Genomic DNA, 21,194 nt, shown 5'->3' with positions numbered 1-21,194 from the left:
CAATTCTGCACACTAGTGTTCATGGTAGGGCTCCTTATTGATATTTCAGTGTTTAATACCTTATTACACTTACAAACAACAGCAATTAAAATATAAATGGTGCATTACCTTCATAAATGCTGCATGCGTTTTACAGTTAATTCTGCTTTTATAAATCTCAGTACTTCCCGAAGTCACATCAGATGTTCCATTTGAAGAAAAGTAAAATCTTGCAGGAGATCCAACTTTTCTGTTAACGTCGATGGTGACATTGTAATGCAATACTGCAACATAAAAATATAGAGATCTGATGTAGTAACTGTTTTCTGAGAAGGAGCTATTCTTTACATTAAAAAAAATAAGCCAAACAGATCCTAATTATATTTTTCCTGTAACAGGGCCTCATTATTTAGAGCATATTTCTTAATGGCTTTTCTGTATAAAACTGAGCACAATCCAAATTGTCTACAGCTTTATGGGATAATTTTGTAACATTGTTTATAGGATAGCCAGCAAATATGCATATAATATTATACTAATTTTCAAAGTGGACTTATGCACAGAAGTCCGCTATGAAAATTATCCCAGAAAAACTTCATGCTAAAATTTAAACCTGCTATTTGGTGGGTGTAGTTTTGCCTAGAGAATTTACATGCATATTTTTTAACATCAAAAAGTATGTGCCTAAGTCCTGACCCCATCCAGACTTCACCCCCTGGAATGCTCCTCCCCTAGGGGCATAAAAGTACGCACATAAAGAATGTAAATCTACACACTTATCATTCACGCAGTTAAGCACTACCTTACTTACAAAAGTCCCTTTGACGTAAACCCTCCACATGGCTAATTTGCTGGGAAGCTCAGGAGTTTGGATTTAAGAGTGAGCATCTACCCCAAGTATTCAAAAGGGAAAATCAGGATGCACATTGTTGTTATTATTATTTCAGTTTTCATTTGATGTCCCGCCACTTCATTGCTTTTTTTGTCTTTGACTAGATCTCTATCCAGTTCTTCCCCCTGTGTCAGAGTCTGTAGATCCCTCCAGTGCGGATGAAAGTGACAGCTCCCTGTCATAATCAACTACTAGCAGAGCTTGAACCAAAGTCTGCCTGGAGGAGGAAAACCATTGCCAGTAGGTCAAACCCACTGCTCAAGGAAGGCTTAGAATCCGGGAAGAATGTGCATCACATCACATCAGAAACCATGCCTCCGAGGTCTGCAATTGGCCCTCAAACCAGTGAAAAGAGCAGGATGGGAGCAAGGAAGTGTTTCCAGCAACTTAGCCATCTGTGCTATAGAACCTGATCCTGCTGCGCTGTCTTCAGAGGACTTGTATTCTTCTCCTTAGTATCTTGGTTATGCTCAGTCCCAGAAAGTCTTGTGCTCCTTTCTTCAACTCCAGTCCCCAGCTTTTCTGTTCTAGCAGGGCTGTCTGCAGTATCCAGGGTGGGGGGTGTGAATCGTGTGATCGATCGTCTTAACGATCGATTTTGGCTGGGGGGGGAGGGAAATCTGATCGTCGTGGGTTTTTTTTGGTTTTTTTTTTAAATCGTTAAAAATCGTAAATCGGCAAGTTAGGCAAGTAGGATCTCCTGTATACCAGCTAGGGATGTGAATCATTTTTTGACGATTTAAAACAATCGTCAGATATATTTTAAATCGTCAAAAATCGTTAGAGCCGCGATACAATAACAATTCCCCCGATTTATCGTCAAAAAATCGTAAATCGGGGGAGGGGGAGGGCGGGAAAACCGGCACCCTAAAACCCACCCCGACCCTTTAAAACAAATCCCCCACCCTCCCGAACCCCCCCAAAATGTTTTAAATTTCCTGGGGTCCAGTGGGGGGGGGCCCCGGCGCGATCTCCCACTCTCTGGCCACAGCTGCGTTAAGAGAAATGGTGCCGGTGGCCCTTTGCCCTTATCATATGACAGGGCAAAGGTAGCGCCGGCGCCATTTTGGTTCCTGGCTCCCGTCGCCCGTATGACATAGTGAGGGCAAAGGTAGCGCCGGCGCCATTTTGAATATTGGCAATATGGCCCGCGTGCAGGAGGTCGCTCCCGGACCCCCGCTGGACTTTTGGCAAGTCTTGTGGGGGTCAGGAGGCCCCCCAAGCTGGCCAAAAGTCCCTGGGGGTCCAGCGGGGGTCCGGGAGCGATCTCCTGCACGCGTGATGTCGGGAGCCAGGAACCAAAATGGCGCCGGCGCTACCTTTGCCCTGTCACATGATAAGGGCAAAGGGCCACCGGCGCCATTTCTCTTAATGCAGCCGTGGCCAGAGAGCGGGAGATCACGCCGGGACCCCCCCACACATTTTTTTAAAACGCACGGTGATGCAATCTGGCCTTCCCCAGTTTACTCCCAGTCTGCTCCAATTAAGGAGCGGACTGGGAGGGACCTTCCCTACCCCCCTACTTAGACTTCCTCCCACTTCCCCTCTCCTCACACCCCCTAAACCTAACCTACCTTTCCCTAAATTTTTTATTTTCTTACTTACTGCTCCTTTGGAGCAGAAGCAAGTTACACATGCCAGCCAGCTGCCAGTGCGCGCTTCTCTGGAGCAGCAGCTAATGGCCGCTGTCCCGACCGGCCTTTGTCCTTCCCCACCCCGCCCCTCCCTGCCCAGACAACATCCCCAGCCCGCCCCTTTTTCAGGACCCAACACTTGTGCGCGTACCGGGGTTTACACTCATGGCTGGGCCTGTTATAAAATGCGCGCAAGACCTGTCCACATGTGTAAACCCCGGGTTTTACGTGTGTAGGACTTTGAAAATTTGACTTATAGCTTTCCAGATAATTCTCTCTCATCTTCTTTCTTTCTGCCCTCATATCTGCCCCATGTCTTCCCTAATGTTTGCATGCAGTCTTGCTTGATAAACACCTGTATTTTTCCCATCTATGAGGCCAATGTACTAAACTGCAAAATCTTTCAGTGAAAAAGGTTTGCATGCAAAAAATTGTACAAAACACTTATAAATGTGCAAAAATGCAAAAGTGTAGGCGTCTTTCATGATTTTTTTGCGTGAAAACCCCTTTTGTGAAAATATTTTGCAAAAGTGGCCTTTGCAGAAAACTTTTGCATGTAGTAAGCTATACTGAAAAGTTTACCTACATTCCCCAGTAATCAGCTGCTATAATGCAAAATCATGCAATACAGCTCATGACTGGACAATTTTGCAAAATCAGATGTCTGAAAAAGGCTTTGCAGGCTCATTTCTTGCAAAATAATGTAACTACATCTGTGTAGTATTTGTGGCAAATTTTCAGGACTGATGATATTATTGGAGGCACTTCTAGATCTGGCCAATGCCTTTTTGAGCCGAGTTATCTCTTTCCTCAGCCAGATAGCTACATGCAGAAAAGCTAACTTCCAGAAGGTCTCTCTAAAGACAAAAGGGCCCATAGTTATTATAGTATATATAACTCCCATGATATGTAATCTTTTATTTCTGTTTATAATTTTTCTTTATAATTTTTTCTTTGTTAATTTAGCTTAATGTGTCCTTTGCAAAATGGTCACTTGTAGTTTTCCAGCCATGAAAAGACTTTGCTTAATTAAGTAAAGCTGAAAGGAAACTCTGTTCTTTGCTCTTTGTTTCATCTATGTAAGTGGAACTCAATGTGAGACGAATCTGCTCTTCTAAGGAGGCTCAAGTATTATGCAAATTTATATAAGCAACCTTTTAAATAAAAAATTAGAGATATTGACCAGCAAACAAAAGGCATTGTGGAAGCTCAAATTATATTCCAAGTATAACAAAATATAAATGATAAATATGCTTTGCATATTTTCAATTTCAGATAAATGTTCATTGTCCGCACTCACAGTAGTATGCACACTCAAGAAAACCCCCAGAATTTCACTAACATACCTGTTTAGTTGATGTATCCAAATGGCAAATCTGAATGACTCACGACCTGTGGCGTGTAGGGTTTCAAACCCCAGCTTTGTTCTTAGCTTAGTTATTTCTCCTTCCGAGTTAGATAAAATAAATTACCCATTGTAGCTATCCTATAGCTGTGTAGCTTTATGGACAATGGCACTAATTATGACTAATAACATTGCACATTTATCAATGCAAACTAAATCCAGCTACTGAAAGAACATGGCTGGAATACATAAGTGGCTTACCTATATGTCCTGGGACCTCTCTTCCCTTGTACATAAAACAAAGAGTTACATTTATGCAGACTGTTGGTTGGCCATTCTCGACACATTCTAATTTCGTCCTGTTCACTGAATTAGAGTGTTTTAAAGATGCTTCCACAATTACCACTGCCCTAGTCCTAAAAAAATAAAATAAAATAAAGCAAATATTTTTATATTTCTACAGCAAACGTTATATAAAGGCTTTAAAAAAATGATGCGAGATTATTGTCATTTATATTTGGAAACTATTGGTCTTATTAACAGAATGTTCTAACAAGAATGAAATCATTTTAAAGCAAAAACTGCAGAACCGCAGTTCAGGAGTGATAATAATTGTCTGGATCCTATGGGAAGTTGTTCAGAATATCATTTGGGCTATTCTGTTCCTTGCATCATTATCCTGAGGGCTTTCAAACAAACCACAGATGGAAGCAAGGCAGTTAAAACAAGAATAGAAGATTTCTAAAAATGAGAATTGTCCCTTTGCAGCGCTGCCATGGGACCCCTTTGCCTTTTTTATTTTGAAGGTAAAGGGGTTCCACCAATTAATTGCTCCTGACATTGTCATTTGAAACAATGCCCCTGTGCATTTCCAAAAGCACAGAATGGGTGTGACAAGGTATTACCTCCCTCACTTTGAAAGCAGAAGGAGAAGAAAAGATAAAGATTTTAAACAAAATAGGTGGGTTTGTGAACACTGGGTAGGTCTAGTCCAGGGAGACGCATGCATGTTAGCGGGTAAAAGACAGCTCCAGCCCAGAGGCTGCTATGGTGCCTGGGGTGGAGGTCAGAGGAATCGGAGTGCCTGAGGTACAGTCTTCTCTCTCCAACAACTGAAGCCGAGAGAGACGTGAAAACCCAGAGCTCAGGCAGGCAAAGTTGTCAGAGTTAGCACAGAAGCAGGACAAAGAAGAAGCCCTTGCAGGCTGGACAGTGGAAAGCTGGGTTATTTCACTTGCTTTGCCAGGCCCGGGACATGCCAGAGATGGAGGAAATCAAAGATCTTTCGCCTTTTATTTGACAGCCTTTACATTTGCTAAGACTGAACACTGGCTGCTTGAATATGACAGGAATCCTATTTATAGAAACATAGAAACATAGAAATGACGGCAGAAGAAGACCGAATGGCCCATCCAGTCTGCCCAGCAAGCCTCACACATTTTTTCTCTCATTCTTATCTGTTACTCTTAGCTCCTTGTTCTATTCCCCTTCCACCCCCACCATTAATGTAGAGAGCAGTGATGGAGCTGCATGCAAGTGAAATATCTAGCTTGATTAGTTAGGGGTAGTAGGGGCAGTAACCGCCGCGATAAGCAAGCTACACCCATGCTTATTTGTTTTACCTAGACTATGTTGTACAGCTCTTGTTGGTTTTTTTTTTTTTTCTTCTCCCCTGCTGTAGAAGCAGAGAGCCATGCTGGATATGCATTGAAAGTGAAGTATCAGGCACATTTGGTTGGGGTAGTAACCGCCGTAACAAGCCAGCTACTCCTCGCTTTGTGATTGCGAATCCTTTTTTTTCTTCACCCCTGTCGTTGAAGCTATGCAGGATATGCGTGAAGCATCAGGTTTTTTGTTTTTTTTTTTTTTACAGCTGGGGAGTTAACAGCCTACTGTTTAACCCCTCTGTAACTAGAAATCTAGCCAAGGATTCCTCCAAGGGTCCAGCCTACTAGACACATACACCCCTCTACCTTGTGTAGAGCAAGGGCCCAGAACTAAGGCCCATGCAGACAGAGCCAGTGACGGATTTAGGATTTTGACACCCCTAGTCACTGGTAGTGCTGACGCCCCTTGGATCCCCTCCCCCCCCCCAACATGGGACAGTAGAGCAGAAGGTATAAGGCACAGGTTTTTGTTTTTACTCTGCTCTGCTCTATCTGCTTCAGGCTTACCTTCTCCCCTCATGTCCCAAAATAACCAGAGGAGAAGTGTGGGAAGGGGAGCAGGCTTAGGAAGCAAAGTGGCTTTTCTTTGCTCCCTGCTGTCTACTGTGGCCTCATCCTTCCCTTCCTGTTCCCTGCAGAGACCAGGACGGGGGTGGGATGGAATAGCTATAGATGGAAATGATTTCCCAATTTTATCTCTGGCTGTGCATTTCATGAGTTCTACCCTGCTGAACCAAAAGTACTGAGGCCTATTATATTAATAGAGTCAAAATAAAACTTATTTCAACCCAGTACATTTGCTTTGATTTAAATTATTTTGTCCTCCGTTTCCTTTTGCTATTAACCTAACATATTTCCTTTTGCTATTAACGCTTACCCTATTGTATTATATTACTAGTTTTCTGCCATCCTAGGCCTCTCTTTCCAGCTGATTAAGCCTCCAAGTTCACCCTCCTTGTTGAATGTAACTTTGCCGCCTCCGTTCATATGTTTATTTTTGTTTCAGTTTTTACCCTGTTCGATGTAAACCGATCTGATATGGTTATTACCATGAAGGTCGGTATAGAAAAGTGTTAAATAAATAAATAAATAACCTTTTAATCAATAACCTAGCCTAGAAAATGTGTTCATGTCTTTTGGATGTTTATCTTTCCATACAAGGCCTTTCATTTTAGTACTCTCAATGCAATGTTAGTTACTGGTGCTCTCAATGGCACCCGTACTTTTTTTTTTTTTTTTTTTAAAGAAAAGATTTTCTCCCATTCCATAAGAATGGGCAAAACACATATCAGATTAGGATAGATTATTTTGTATATTTATCTGGCACTTGTGTTCAAAGGTTATATGTCATTCTGTGTAAAATCTTATCGGTTGCTCATTTTCAATATATTTTTGAGAATAGAAGGACCTTATTGAAACCCAATGGGCTGTTATATGTTTTACTCATTTTTTTAACCCACCACCCTGTAAGGCATGCCCAGGCAGCTCAGGTATCCTCAGTGGCCTCAAGGTCCTCAGTGCCCTTCTGTAGCTAGCAGGGGCCACCATTTTAACCTTCCTCCCCAAGCTCAGAATAATGTCTTTGTGGTGTGCCTAAGGCTCGTAGGACAGCAGATTCAGATCTGAGCCTTCTGCACTCTACCATTCACTGCTGCAGCCTCAGCCGCGGGGCCAGACCAACAGTCTGCTAGTCTATTATTTCTAGTACAGTGCTCCAGTCTTCTTATTTACAGTCACTGCTCTACATTACTTTTAAATCATAGAGCTTAAATTCTGATTAACATAAAGAGCATTATGAGGTCACTGTCACATTGCAGCTTTACTTTAATGGTGTCTCGTGATTTACAGTTCACTCAGCATGTCCTTAAGCATTGCAATGTCTCATCCTCACCTGAGCAACACCGCAGAATCTGAGAGAAAAGCACCAACTGCTACGTCTGGGGAAGAGCATAAATTGATGAACATCATTAGTTAAAAGGAATCAGTTTCTAGGCATTCAGATTCTCCTTCTGACTACATTCATCCACTCCTTTGTTATTATTAATTGGAAGGGATCTGCTTACATTTTAAAGCTCATCTATCACTGTGGTTTTTACATAAATTTGTCATTCTGTATCTAGGTTCACATTCTGTTAGAAATCTTGCCTTTAAAACATTCTCTGTTGCACAATCTAGTGACACTAGCTGAGGTCACCTTTGTGCATTATGCGTGCCTCACCATGCTTTTTACAGAGAAGAATGAGTCTTTGCTTAGCTAATGGTACCATCGCCAATTCAGCAGAGCTGAAAATGTTTCAGAAATAATTTCAAATTACTAGGTATTTTTAGGGCTTGTGGTTTATGTCAATGGATCCCTCTGCAGTACTTCAGGAAAGGAATGGTTCTTACACATTTGTTTGCTTGAATATGACAGAACAGAAAAGTGAAGGCAGAAGAGTAAAGCAAAGTATCTCTGACATCCAAAGAATACAAACACTGTACTGCTCTTATGCTGATCAAAGTACTATAGAAAGCTATGGAAGTGTAATGTACATTTAGGTAACTATTTTTCTAACCAAAATGATACAGCTGTTGCAATTATATAATAGAAAGAATAAAATACATTTTTTTTCTAATTTCATAAATTCCCTTGTAAAGGGCCCAGAAAAAAAGGATGGGCCATAGAAAGCATCTGTGCATGTAGACTCAGTGCCTCAAACTCCCCTGTATTGAAGAGGCAGGTACTTTTCATAGGGTGTTAAAGTGCCCATGTACTTTTCTCTACAAAGAGGCTGGACAATATTCAAAAGTGTGATTTATGCACGGACACGTTTATACTCGTGGGAAATGCGTAGAAGGCGAAACATTTTCATTATATTTCTTTTTTAATTAAGACTCTTAAGAGACACTTTTGGGTAGGATGCTAAGAGCTTAGCAAGCACAATTATTTATGAATTCTCCTAAAAATGCGGCACAAATATGCTTTTTTGAGTGTGACTTACTCACGGGTCGATACAGTAAGGACGCGTTAGAAAGAGTGCGGCAGTGCCGGGCGCACCCTCGTTTGCCCCATGCACTGTTCTGATCACATACCGCTCAATACTCTATTGAAATGGCATGCAAATGCAAGCCGCGTCTGCGAAGCATTAGGGGAAGCGTTAGGCCCGCGCAACCGATTTTACTGTATAGGCGCTTAATACAGTGCCTATACAGTGTCCTGGGTGCGCTGGTACCTGTCATTTCAAATGTCATTTGAAATGACAGGCACCAGGAAGTGGATCCCAACTTTAACCCATGAAAACCTAAAAACCTAAAAACCTAAAATCCCCTCCTCCCGAAGCGGCTCGACATGTGCCAACTTACCTTTTGTTGTTTTTCAGCCCTTTCAGCCTTCTCTGCCGTCCTCTGGAGGGGGGGCAGCCGGCGGCGAAAGCGACTTGCAGCGGTGTTCCCCCCTGGTCCCGGTTCTCCTGGCTCTTGATGATGTTCTAGCAGGTACTCCAGCTCGACTTCTGGCTGACAGCTACCCCCTCCTCCCCCCCCAAGACTGCTGAGTTACGGCCTTGAAACCGAAGCGAAGCGTACTTTCCTGGGCTTGAGCACCGTCACGCCCGCCCGTCCCTGTGCTTTCATTGGCTTGAGCGTCCAAATTGACGGGCGCTCAAGCCAATGAAAGCACAGGAACGGGTGGGCGTGACGTCACGCCCGTCCCTGTGCTTTCATTGGCATGAGCGCCCAAATTGACGGGCGCTCATGCCAATGAAAGCACAGGGACGGGCAGGCATGACGTCATGACGTCACGCCCGCCCAACCCTGTGCTTTCATTGGCTTGAGCGCCCGTCAATTTGAGCGCCCGTCAATTTGGACGCTCAAGCCCATGAAAGTTCGCTTCGCTTCCAAGGCCGTAACTCAGCAGTCTTTTTTTGGGGGGATATTTGTCAGCCAGAAGTCGAGCTGGAGTACCTGTGGGAACATCGTCGAGAGCCAGGAGAACCGGGACCAGGGGGGCCGCTGCAAGCCGCTTTCGCCGCTGGCTGCCCCCTCTGGAGGACGGCAGAGAAGGTTGAAGGGGCTGAAAGCAACAAAAAGTAAGTTGATAACATGTCGAGTAGCTTCGAGAGGAGGGGATTTTAGGTTTTTAGGTTTCTTTTTGGGGAAAGTTTGCTGTCTACCCTCACCCCTGCCTCTAACGCAGGGGTAGGGGTAGGCGGTAAATTAGCAGGTTAAACGCGCGGCTAAACTCCAGGTTAAAAAGGCGATAGTTGGGGCGCGCGTTACTGTATGGGAGGAAATAGCTAATTCGATGGTTTACATCTAATATACATGCCGTGTGCGGAAGGGGTTACCCGGTGATTTAAAGAGGTGGTGAGGATGGGTTAAAGGGGATAGTGTATCGCAGGAAGGGCTAACGCGGCCGGAAAGTGAGTAGAAAGCGGGTTAGGAGCGGGGTAACCACGGCCCCACTTTACTGTATCGGCCTGACAGTGATCAACACACAATAATAATCATAATAATAGTAGGGTTTGGAAAGTACTATTTCTTTATTTTACTATCCTCACCAACTGTATTTTCTCACAAGTGACTAAGACCTAGATTTATCATTTTGCTATAAATATAGCATAAATAGCACCCGCGATAAAAAAAAAATGGGTGTGGTTAGGCTAATTGTAGAGTTACCGCATCGATAAATATCGGAACGTGCAGTACATTTTATATAGAGAGTCCTATTCACCCTATTAAAGTGCTCTCCCCCCCCCCCATGCAATAAAACATTTTCCTAGGTAAGCAAGGCTAAATATCGAGCGATGTCCTAACGCGAATTGAAAAATGACCCTTTAAGAGCCTTATGCACTTTTGCCATTTTGAAATTAAACAGGGCTTGCAATCCCCCAAGCATGTTGTACCACTGGTAGTTTAGTACCTTTGTACATCTGCACCTGCTTTGAAACAGATGCAAATGTATAAGCGGAAAGCATAAGTGAAGCTTTCAAAATGAAATCCGCCATGTCATTTCCCTTCCCCTGCCTCTTTTATGATGTAGGTACAAGTGTTTGCACTTTCATCAGCATGGATTCAGTTACCCACAGTGGGGGAGGGGGAGAAATTTTCCCTGGGGCTTCAATCACAAGTGAACATCTATTCACCCACATAAAAATCTTTGTACACTCTCCTCCCTAGGGGAAATTCTCAAATTGTCTGCCTTTGGACAAAGTCCTCAGGGACTTTATATCCACGGACTTGTACCTAATTTTCAAAGTACGCATGTACTTTTCCTTTGAAAAATTTGCCATGGGCATAAAGTGCATGCAGACTTTTGCACCAGCTTTTTCTGTGGGTAAAATGTTTATTATTATTATATTATGATTATTTATTTATATTCTGCTGTTTGCCACTTCAAAGAGGATTATGCAAAATATTGTACATAGATTTGAAAATGCAGATGCCGATATTCAAATGGATTTGTCCAGGTCTCTTTTTTATTTTAAAATTTCTACCCGGCCACTAATCTGAGATAAAGTTAGCCAGAAAGAAGGACAGCACGGGGTGGGGGTGGAGGATACAATCGAAGACAAGGCCTGCCTTTAGCCAGGCAGCACTGACACTGAGTGTTATCTGGGTAAAGTTAGCCAGGTCTGGATGGTCACGTGGCTCATTGTCCTAACGTTTCCCGGATAAGTCTACCTGGATATAGTCAATGGTAGACTTATCCAGCTAAGTCCCTCTGAATGTACTGTGCTAAAGTTCCCACTTGCCGCATCATTCAATATGGACCTCATAATCTCAATGCATTGCTTTTCTGATCCTGCCCAAAGTAGGCCCCTGAGAATGCGTCCACTCAGTCTAACTACAAATACTCGCACTATGGAGCCCTGCACACACTTTTTGCTGGATGGGGAGAGGACTGTTTTCAGAATGTTAGTTCCCCTAGGTAAATCACTATTCAGCCAGGTGAACGGCTTTGAAAATACCCCTCCACATGGGAGAAACCAATTGATAACTAAAGCCTCTACGTGTCAACATCTACATGATACCCTTCATTTTATTGGAGGTGAAGCCTGATGTAAGCACTGGACACGCATCAATCCTCCGTGAAGGCAACACAATAATTACAAGAACCTTAGGCTGTTTGTATCATTGCTCTTTGCTTTGTCTTACCGGATTTACAATTTATTTCATGATGTTGTAGCTCCTCAGCTGTATCTTCTGGGAAGGCAGAAGTCATGTTTGGTCCCGGGCTAAGGCCCTGTACAGTCCCAGAAGGCCTGGGGTGTGGATTATCTGAAGATCTTGGGGGGGTGGAGGAAAGACCTCTAGGTCCCAAGGTGTAGTGGGGAAACTTCTTCTGTGGGTGTTACTCTCCGTTTGCATAGTGTAGATGGATTTGGATGCCTCAGATAACCAGCCTGGTCATTCTGGATGGGTGTTCCAATTTAAAAACTTTATTGCTATAGATCTGCAGAAATCATTTGGCACCATACAGGTTTAATTCTGGTTACATCCATGTCCCAAAGGTATTCTCCAAAATGCTCCTCTATCTGTTAATGTATCCCTTGGTTTTGGGATCTTGGAATGGTCTCACCCTCCATATCAAGTGGATCAGGGGTCTCCTACAAAAAGTGGAATTCCCTTCCCAATAATTCTTGAAGTCTAGGTGTTCTTCATATTCTCCAAATTCCCAATCTTCTTCTCTTCTCCCAGGGCAGAGGTGGTTTCTGGATGAACAATTTCCCTTTCCAGATGGTAATGAGATTTTTCAGAATGAAATGTCCAGCAGCAGTGAAAAATAAGCTCAGCTGTTTTCTCCATTCTTGAGCAGAAAGAGCAACAGCAACTCCCTTCCAAAAAAAAACAAAAAAAAATGTTCACAAAAATAATCACTCAGAATAGAGTCTCCCTATTCATCCACTGGGTGTGAGATAGAACCAAAAAAAGCTTTTCTCATTCTAATCCTTCCCAGAGCAGGAGATTTTGTCTCTTTGAACCAGAACTAGGGGATCCGGTGGGCACCAAAAAGTAAAGGTCCAAAAAATTCCCCACATACAGCAAAACTGAGGCAACCTCTCCTGTCAGGTTGTGGACCAGAGAAATAGACTGCCTCTCCCCTAACCTTGGGGACACTAGGTCATAGGGCCTAGCCCACCAGAAAACAGGAGACCCAAGGAAAAAATTACTCCTTACACTTAGACTACTAACTGAAAATGCTACACTCTCTGCCCACCTTTAGGAATTCCAGCCAACCTCACAGAGGGTCTTATTGGACATGGTAAGCTCCTCTCCTACCTCCTATACTCTAGCTCTAAATCTAAGGCCATCTAGTGGAGATCCCAAGGATTCACCACATTATTATAGCATTTATTTATTTATTTATGTATTTATTTATTTATTTATTTAGATGTTTATATGTTTATATACTTATGTTCTTGATATCCTGTATCACATTCAAACTAATGTGATTTGTTTGATTTATCGGAAACACCGATTAATAAGAATTAAAATCCAATTGTCATTAGGGATCCAACTCTACAAATATTAAGGGGTGAATTTTCAGAGTTACATGTGGGTAGTGCATGTATAACTGGGATACACGCATCCTTATGTGTGCTAACCTCATCCCTGGATTTGGCATTCTCATACTTAGACTACAGTAATGCCTTCTGTATTGGAATCCCTATCACTCTGAACTGCTGCCTACAGCCTAGCTGATTACAGCTTAACAAGTTTGCACATGTAACTCCCATTCTAATAACCCTTCATTGGTGCCCAATACTCTACCACACAAAATCAAAACCATTAACCCTGGCCTATGAAACACTGAAAGGCATGATCCTGACCTGCCTCAGGAGATCTCTCACCCTCCATATATCTAACTTAACATCTATGCATTTCTAGTGGTACTTTCCTACCAAACTATGAACTTCACTGGCTCCAGAAAGAAGACTGTTGTAGGCTCTATTCCAACATTATGGAGCTCCCTACCACCCCAGATTACACTGGCTCTAGATCTCCTAAACTTTAGGAAACTGGGGAAAACCAGACTCCTTCAAGCAGCATTTGCCAACAATCAATGACAGAAAACTACCAAAATCCATGTACATAACCATAAATTGTCTGATAATATCTTCACCTGGCAGGTTATTACACTATATAATTGATGACAGAAATCTATATAGCTCTTTACACTATTGGTACCTAAAGTTCACTATTTATATGATGTACCCTACTTAGTTTTGTTATGTTGTCATAGAAGGTTACTATATACATAATAGGAATAGAGATTACAATGATTGTGTATAGATGTAAGATCTATTACACAATCATTGTAATCTCTATTCCTATTATGATTATAGTAACCTTCTATGACAATTGTTAATGCGCAGTTATCCAGCATGTTATTCTGTGGTTCTGTGTTAACATGGCAGAAAAGACATAAAGAAATGATGATGTGAATGATGATGGTAAGTAAATTTTCAGAAGCATGGAAGTATGCACATACTGACCATTTTGCGGGTATTTCTATATGAATAAAAATGAGGATGTTTTGAGAGTGCTCCAGGGTGGGGTTCAGAAGATTGCCCACAAGTATTTCATAAGTGGTGTACGTGCAACTTACACACATGCACTCATAAACATATGTGCTCTATCAAGAAGATTGCATTTTACATTTTTTGATTGGCTATTTATGTGCGGCTGTTCTTTAAACCTCTGAATGTTTGTTTCTTTTGTTAAAAGATTCAAGAAAAATACTTGACGGATATATATATATAGTCCATATTGCAGCACTCATGAAGCAGATTCGTAAAACATGGGACCATGTTGAGTGCAGCATCTGTTTTGAAACTTCAACGATAAGGGAAGTCTTTTTATGTTTTTTTTATAAATGCAGTCTTCTTGATAAAATGCATATGTTTATGGGAGCATCCACATAAAATAACAAAAATATGGACTATGCATTTGTAACTATGATTATAATGAGGGGTTTTCCTCTCATATATAAACAGAATTTTTTCCACATAAGTCTTAGACTTGTAATTTAATTTTACAAATGTTAAATACGTAAACTGGTGATTATTGCTTGTTTTTGGTTTATATTTTCACTGGTTTGGGGATTTATTTTTGTATGGGTCATAGCTGTAAAAGAAGGGACATAAGCAGTGTGCAAGTTGCAAATTGCAAAAAAAAAAAAAAAAATGTCTATGTTAGAAGTCTTCTGACTCAATTTGAGGTGCACCTCCAGGTGGAGGAAATTTCAGGACTGGCTCCTGTCCTTCAGATAGGGAGCCCGAGATCTGTGTTGCAGAGGATATCAGGTAATTACTGTGGAGGATCTGTATTTTGCTTTCACTAAACTATTTTGCTGTTGTGTTGATTTATTCAGATTGATTTTAGGATACAAGAATTGAGTCAAAGTCACTGTCCAAGATTTAAAATTATAAGATTTTTCTGTTAAAATAGAGGGCATGCAGGGTCACCGTTCAGCCTTGCATGAAATTAACTCTTCTTTAGCATGCAGAAATAAGGGTCAACAAATATGGTGTAGGTGATGCCTTTTAATTGCACTAACTCAATAGATCTGAGACTAGCATTCAAGACCTATGCTCCCTTCATTGGGTCAGTAAAAAGACAGCACAGTTACACAGAGTTTAAATACTACGGTCAAACAAGAATAAGCTGCAGATCTATGCAAGAAAGTTGCAGGTTACATAATAATTACGGTTCAGTAAAGGAATGGGATGGAAAGTCTTGACTGAGGTAATGGAGACTGTACAACTTCACAGTTACAAGGGGCCTATGTCTGATAACAGATGAGAAAGCCAATGTCTTTCTTAAAACCTTTTGTATTGGTTTCAAAGTATTGAATCAACTTAATTTCAAATGTTTATCATTCTTATGTAGTTCCAAAATCCCCTTTAAGTACTGTGATTGTGAAAGATAACCTGACTTTACACAGGAAAATGGCCATGGTGGAGAATATCACCAGGAAATACGAACATAAGATTTGTCATACTGAGTCAGACCAAAGATCTATCAAGCCCAGTATTCTGTTTCCAACAGTGGCCAATCTAGGTCACAAGTCCCTGGCAAGATCCCAAAGTGTAGGTAGATTCGCTGGTAATCAAATTTGCAGATGATACAAAATTGTTCAGAGTAGTTAAATCACAAGCAGATTGTGATAAATTGCAGGAAGAACTTGTGAGACTGGAAAATTGGACATCGAAATGGCAGATGAAAAATAATGTGGATAAGTGCAAGGTGATGCATATAGGGAAAAATAACCCATGCTATAATTACACAATGTTGGGTTCCATATTAGGTGTTACAACCCAAGACAGAGATCTAGGCGTCATAGTGGATAACAGAAATTGTCGGTTCAGTGTGCTCCGGCAGTCAAAAAAGCAAACAGAATGTTGGGAATTATTGGAAAGGGAATGGTGAATAAAACGGAAAATGTCATAATGCCTCTGTATCGCTTCATGGTGAGACCACACCTTGAATACTGTGTACAATTCTGGTTGCCGCATCTCAAAAAAGATATAACTGCGATGGAGAAGGTACAGAGAAGGGCGACTAAAATTATAAGGGGAATGGAGCAGCTCCCCTATGAGGAAAGACTAAAGAGGTTAGGACTTTTCAGCTTGAAGAAGAGACGGCTGAGGGGGTATATGATAGAGGTGTTTAAAAACATGAGAGGTCTAGAACAGGTAGATGTGAATTGGTTATCTACTCTTTCAGATAATACCGTGTTTCCCCGATAGTAAGACACCCCTGATAGTAAGACGTAGTGGGAATTTTAGGGGGGTCGGCTAATGTAAGACATCCCCCGAAAGTAAGACGTAGTGTTCAAAAAAAAATTATTTTTAAATACCTGTCGGAGGGCCGCGTGGGTCCAGGCGGCCGGCGGCGGGAGCCGGGTGGTCGCGTGTTAAATCTAGGCCGCGGGCGGGTGGGCGCTTGTTCCCGGGGGGGGGGGGGGGCGGGTGGACGCGCGTTAGTTCGAGACGGCCGGCGGGCGGCGGGTGGTCGCGTGTTACATCTAGGCCGGGTCGCACAGGCGCGCATTCATTCACTGCCGGTGGGGGCTGCCTCGGCAGCCCCCCCCGGCAGCCCCCACCGGCAGTGAATGAATGCGGGCACAGGCCCACAGCGCCTGTGCGACCCCTGCGATTCGGCGCCGAAAACAGCCCCCACCGGCAGCCCCCAGCGCCGAATCGCAGGGGTCGCACAGGCGCTGTGGGCCTGTGCGCGCATTCATTCACTGCCGGTGGGGGCTGCCGGGGGCTGCCGAGGCAGCCCCCACCGGCAGTGAATGAATGCGCGCCTGTGCGACCCGGCCTAGATGTAACACGCGACCACCCGCCGCCCGCCGGCCGTCTCGAACTAACGCGCGTCCCCCCCGGGAACAAGCGCCCACCCGCCCGCGGCCTAGATTTAACACGTGACCACCCGGCTCCCGCCGCCGGCCGCCTGGACCCACGCGGCCCTCCGACAGGTATTTAAAAATAATTTTTTTTTGAACACTACGTCTTACTTTCGGGGGATGTCTTACAGGTTTTTTCCAATATAAGACATACCCCGAAAGTAAGACATAGTGGGACTTTTTGGGGTAAAAAGAAAGTAAGACGCTGTCTTACTTTCGGGGAAACACGGTAGAAAGACTAGGAGGCACTCCATGAAGTTAGCATGTGGCACATTTAAAACTAATTGGAGAAAGTTCTTTTTCACTCAACGCACAATAAAACTCTGGAATTTGTTGCCAGAGGATGTGGTTAGTGCAGTAGGCGTAGCTGTGTTTAAAAAAGGATTGGATAAGTTCTTGGAGGAGAAGTCCATTACCTGCTATTAATTAAGTTGACTTAGAAAATAGCCACTGCTATTACTAGCAACAGTAACATGGAATAGACTTAGGGGTAGATTTTATAAAGTTGCGCACATGCATACTTTTGTTTGCGCACCAGGCGCGAACAAGAGTACATGGAATTTCAATAGATACATGTGTAGCCGCGCGTATCCATTAAAATCCAGGGTTGGTGCGCGCAAGGCTGCCCAAAATCGGCAGCCTGAGTGCGCCGAGCCGCGCAGCCTGCCTCCGTTCCCTCCGAGGCCACTCTGAAATCGGAGCGGCCTCGGAGGGAACTTTCCTTCCACCTCCCCCACCTTCCCCTCCCTTCCCCTACCTAATCCATGCCCTGGACCTATCTAAACTCCCTCCTACCTTTGTCGCGAAAGTTACACCTGCTCGAGGCAGGCGTAACTTGCGCGCGCCGGGCCAGCTGCCGGCGTGCCATGTTCTGGCCCAGGGGCTGGTCCGGAGGCCACGGCCATGCCCTCAGAACACCCCCGGGCTGGAACCACACCCACGGCCCCACCCCCAGATGATGCGCCGGCCGCAACACGCCCCTCGACATGCCCCCCGATGACGCGACAGTCGCGACACACCCCCAGGCACGCCTCCCCCCCCCCCCAGGAAAGCCCTGGGACTTACGCGTGCCGTAAGCCTATGCAAGATAGGCTCGGCGCACCCAGGAGGGGGATGGGGTAGGTTTTCGGGGGTTACGTGCGTAACCCCTTAGTTTTTTGGTACTTGCCAGTTTCTTATGGCCTGCATTGACCACTGTTGGAAACAGGATGCTGGGCTTGATGGACCCTTGGTCTGACCCAGTATGGCATGTTCTTATGTTGCTTATTCCAGGGATAAGAAGTCGATTTCTGCAATTTAATATTGGTTTATAAGAACATAAGATTTGCCATAGTGAGTCAGACCAAAGGCTTGGTTCATTAATTTTACTAGACTGCCTAATTTACCAACTCATGATCTGCTTAAGATGTATTTACTGGGAGTTTTAAAAATCCCAAAACAGGGTTACCAGCTATGTTCAAAGTGTTCTATCTCCCTGTGGCTAAGAGTAAGAAGGCTGAGCCAGGTAGAAGAGCAGACACTCAGCTAACTCAGGGTAATCTGGACTTGACCATCTTTGACCATCTTTTTAGAGTTTTCACAGGAAGAAGATATGACCACGAAGGGTACTCAGTTTCTTTCACCCTTGAAATGGAAAGAGCTTGGACTCTGAAATTGGACTCTGAATTTTTTTTGTGCATGGATTCCTTTTTTTGGGGGGGATCTTTTCTGATGTGTGCAAGTTGACACAGGAGAGAAGGAAGACATTTCTGGAGAGGTGGGGTTGAGTAGCGGCAGTTGCGGCTACCTTCAAACTCCAATTCCCCTTAAATGCTATTGTGTGCATCAAGGTTTATAAGTTTATACAGTTTTACCTCTTATAATTAGAATCTTTTTAGTCAATATTCTTATATGAGCTAACAGCATTCCATATACCCACACAAAAGCAGAGATGAATCAATCTGGGACTGCCCAATCTTGGACAATAGGTTAGTCATAAATCTGTTGTGAAGGATCCAGACATGCTACAACACTTTAACTACAATTTAGGTAATCTTGGGATTTGAACTTAGAATTTGTAACTCTGAACCATAGTCTTGGATTGTGTAGTCCAAGACTGATTTATGTCTGCTTTTGTGAGGGTATATGGAATGCTGTTAGTTCATCTAAGGATATTGACTAGCAATTTTGCAATACCACACCTTGTTTATTGGTCTTGTGTTCTCTTTTTCTTTGGGATTCTTGGGCCAGATCTTACTGTGGGTTAATTTACTGTTCAGTTGTGATCTGTATAGACCTATACTTGATGATATATTTTTTTTTCTCTTCTTACACAATGTTTGTTCCAGTGTTGGTTTGGATGGAAAGGTATAATGGATGGAAATATATGTTGTACTACTGTAAACATAAAATTTAAAAATGTAAGACTACAGACATAATTAACATAGGAAATGAGCAAAGAAGACAGATGTGGTGTGATCCATAATTAAAGTAAAATAGAAACAGGCAAATATTTGGCATCTGTTGAAGACTGCAGTCCTTTGAGGCTGAAGTGATTAATACTGATGTGCAATATAGATGGAAATAAGGTGGAGGTTTTGAACCCTGGACTCTAAATTACTCTAAACTGGGACACATTTCCTTAGGACATCCTGTGGACAGAGTTTGCTACTCATTAGAGCTGGGTGGTTTACAGTTGATGTTGGGTTTCTTGTTCTTGTTCTTTATAAGAGAGCTAGGAAATATCTTCTGCAAGTGGAAAACAGGAAATGGAGACCCATAACAGGTAGACAAATGAGTATTCTGGTAGGAATTATGATACGGCACATGGGAGGTCAAAAACTGCTTAAGCCAATCCCTTCCAGACTAGCTACATGATTAAAAAAAGCATTCACCTGGATATCCGTTGCCATCTGTGTCAATGCTACCAGATATGGACTGTCCAAACATGCTTAGAGTACTGCCGACTCTGTGCCCTTCTATTCTCTGGCAAGAAGAAAGACTTAATAAAGTATTTTAAACACATGTTTTCAATTACTTATGATGCAGCACTGCCATGCTGTGTTAATCCCTCCTAATCATGTGGAAATTCTATTTGGGAACTGTGGAAATAGATTACTACTGAGGCTCTTTATCAAGATAACTTCTGTAGAAATATTTGACCAATACACTCTATTTTAAAATATAGAATTTGTCTATAGCAAATGCAATTATGTACCAATTAAAGATTAAAAAACAAAACAAAACAGAAGCAGTCTTTTTCAAGAATATATGACATTTTCAAATGAGCAATGCATATCAATTTTTAAAAAAAAGTTTATCTGCTTGGTTGGGAGCAGATCTTTATGACTAATCTATTGTGGTCTGCCAGATCGCAGAATTAAACCCTGTGCTCACAACAGGGACTAGATATACTAGGGTTCATCTCTTATTTTTTACCTATGCAAATAAGGCTCAGCACACCTGGTTTTGTGTTTTTCAAATGAGATGTGTGTATATATATATATATATATATATATATATATATATATATATATATATATATATATATATATGCAGCAAAATTCATGATTCAGGTCTGGCCAGTCTCAGCAGAGACTACATTTCTTGCCCTCACATCAGTAAGGGTTGTAAAGTTTCTACAAAGAATAAAGTCATTGAGGATATTGTATTAAACCACAAACTGCACTATAAATATGATAACATGCACCAAAATTACAAGCAGCACTTGTAATCACATAAGCAAATTTTAATGTGTTCTATTTGCTATTTTTACACATATAGTTTTGCATGTGTAAAGCCAGTCACAAAAATTATTTAAAATCACTACTAAACTGAAGAATCATGAAAATTACTTCATTTGCATTTTTGTCATAGCAAAATTACACATGGAAATCTTGCAAAGTGATGAGTTTCTCTGAAAATTAACTATACCGCAAGAAGATGTAGTTATGTTTTATTTGCAATAAAGTCCACGATTTTGAGCAGCCTTTTCTACAGAAAAATTCCCATAAAGCTATTTGAATAATATTAAAATGAGCCTTCATCACAAGAAAATATTGGGGCGGTGCCACTCATTCCAGTGAACCAAATTGCAGGTTTGTATATTGAGCTGATAGGTAGATTATGCAATTATCAATAATTCACAAAAATAAAAGATGATGTGCTAGTCTCAAAGCCAGTAATCCTCATATATTTTCATTCTAAAATCAAAATTAGATCAACAGTATGTAGTAAACAAGCAGTTCCTGGAAGAGTACTCAGTTAATCAGAAAACTTCCTCTCTCCCTCATGCTATATTTAG

General features: G+C 42.3%; 1 protein-coding gene across 1 annotated transcript in view; it reads right to left on the bottom strand.

Moving 5' to 3' along the window:
• The window catches only part of ITGA4 (integrin subunit alpha 4), a 171,454-nt gene that overhangs the window by 65,887 nt on the left and 84,373 nt on the right, over positions 1–21,194 (bottom strand). Inside the window, exons 12-15 of the mRNA XM_029605917.1 lie at positions 19,786–19,876; positions 7,409–7,454; positions 4,112–4,266; positions 109–263 (exon numbers count right to left, since the gene is read on the bottom strand). Of these exons, the coding sequence (XP_029461777.1) occupies positions 109–263; positions 4,112–4,266; positions 7,409–7,454; positions 19,786–19,876 (447 nt within the window). The remainder of the gene's footprint in view (positions 1–108; positions 264–4,111; positions 4,267–7,408; positions 7,455–19,785; positions 19,877–21,194) is intronic.

Source organism: Rhinatrema bivittatum, chromosome 6, assembly GCF_901001135.1.
Source record: "Rhinatrema bivittatum chromosome 6, aRhiBiv1.1, whole genome shotgun sequence".
In the NCBI taxonomy this organism is placed as follows: Eukaryota; Metazoa; Chordata; class Amphibia; order Gymnophiona; family Rhinatrematidae; genus Rhinatrema; species Rhinatrema bivittatum.
The sequence above is the reverse complement of the archived record's forward strand: the minus strand, read 5'-3'. Positions and strand labels throughout refer to the sequence as shown.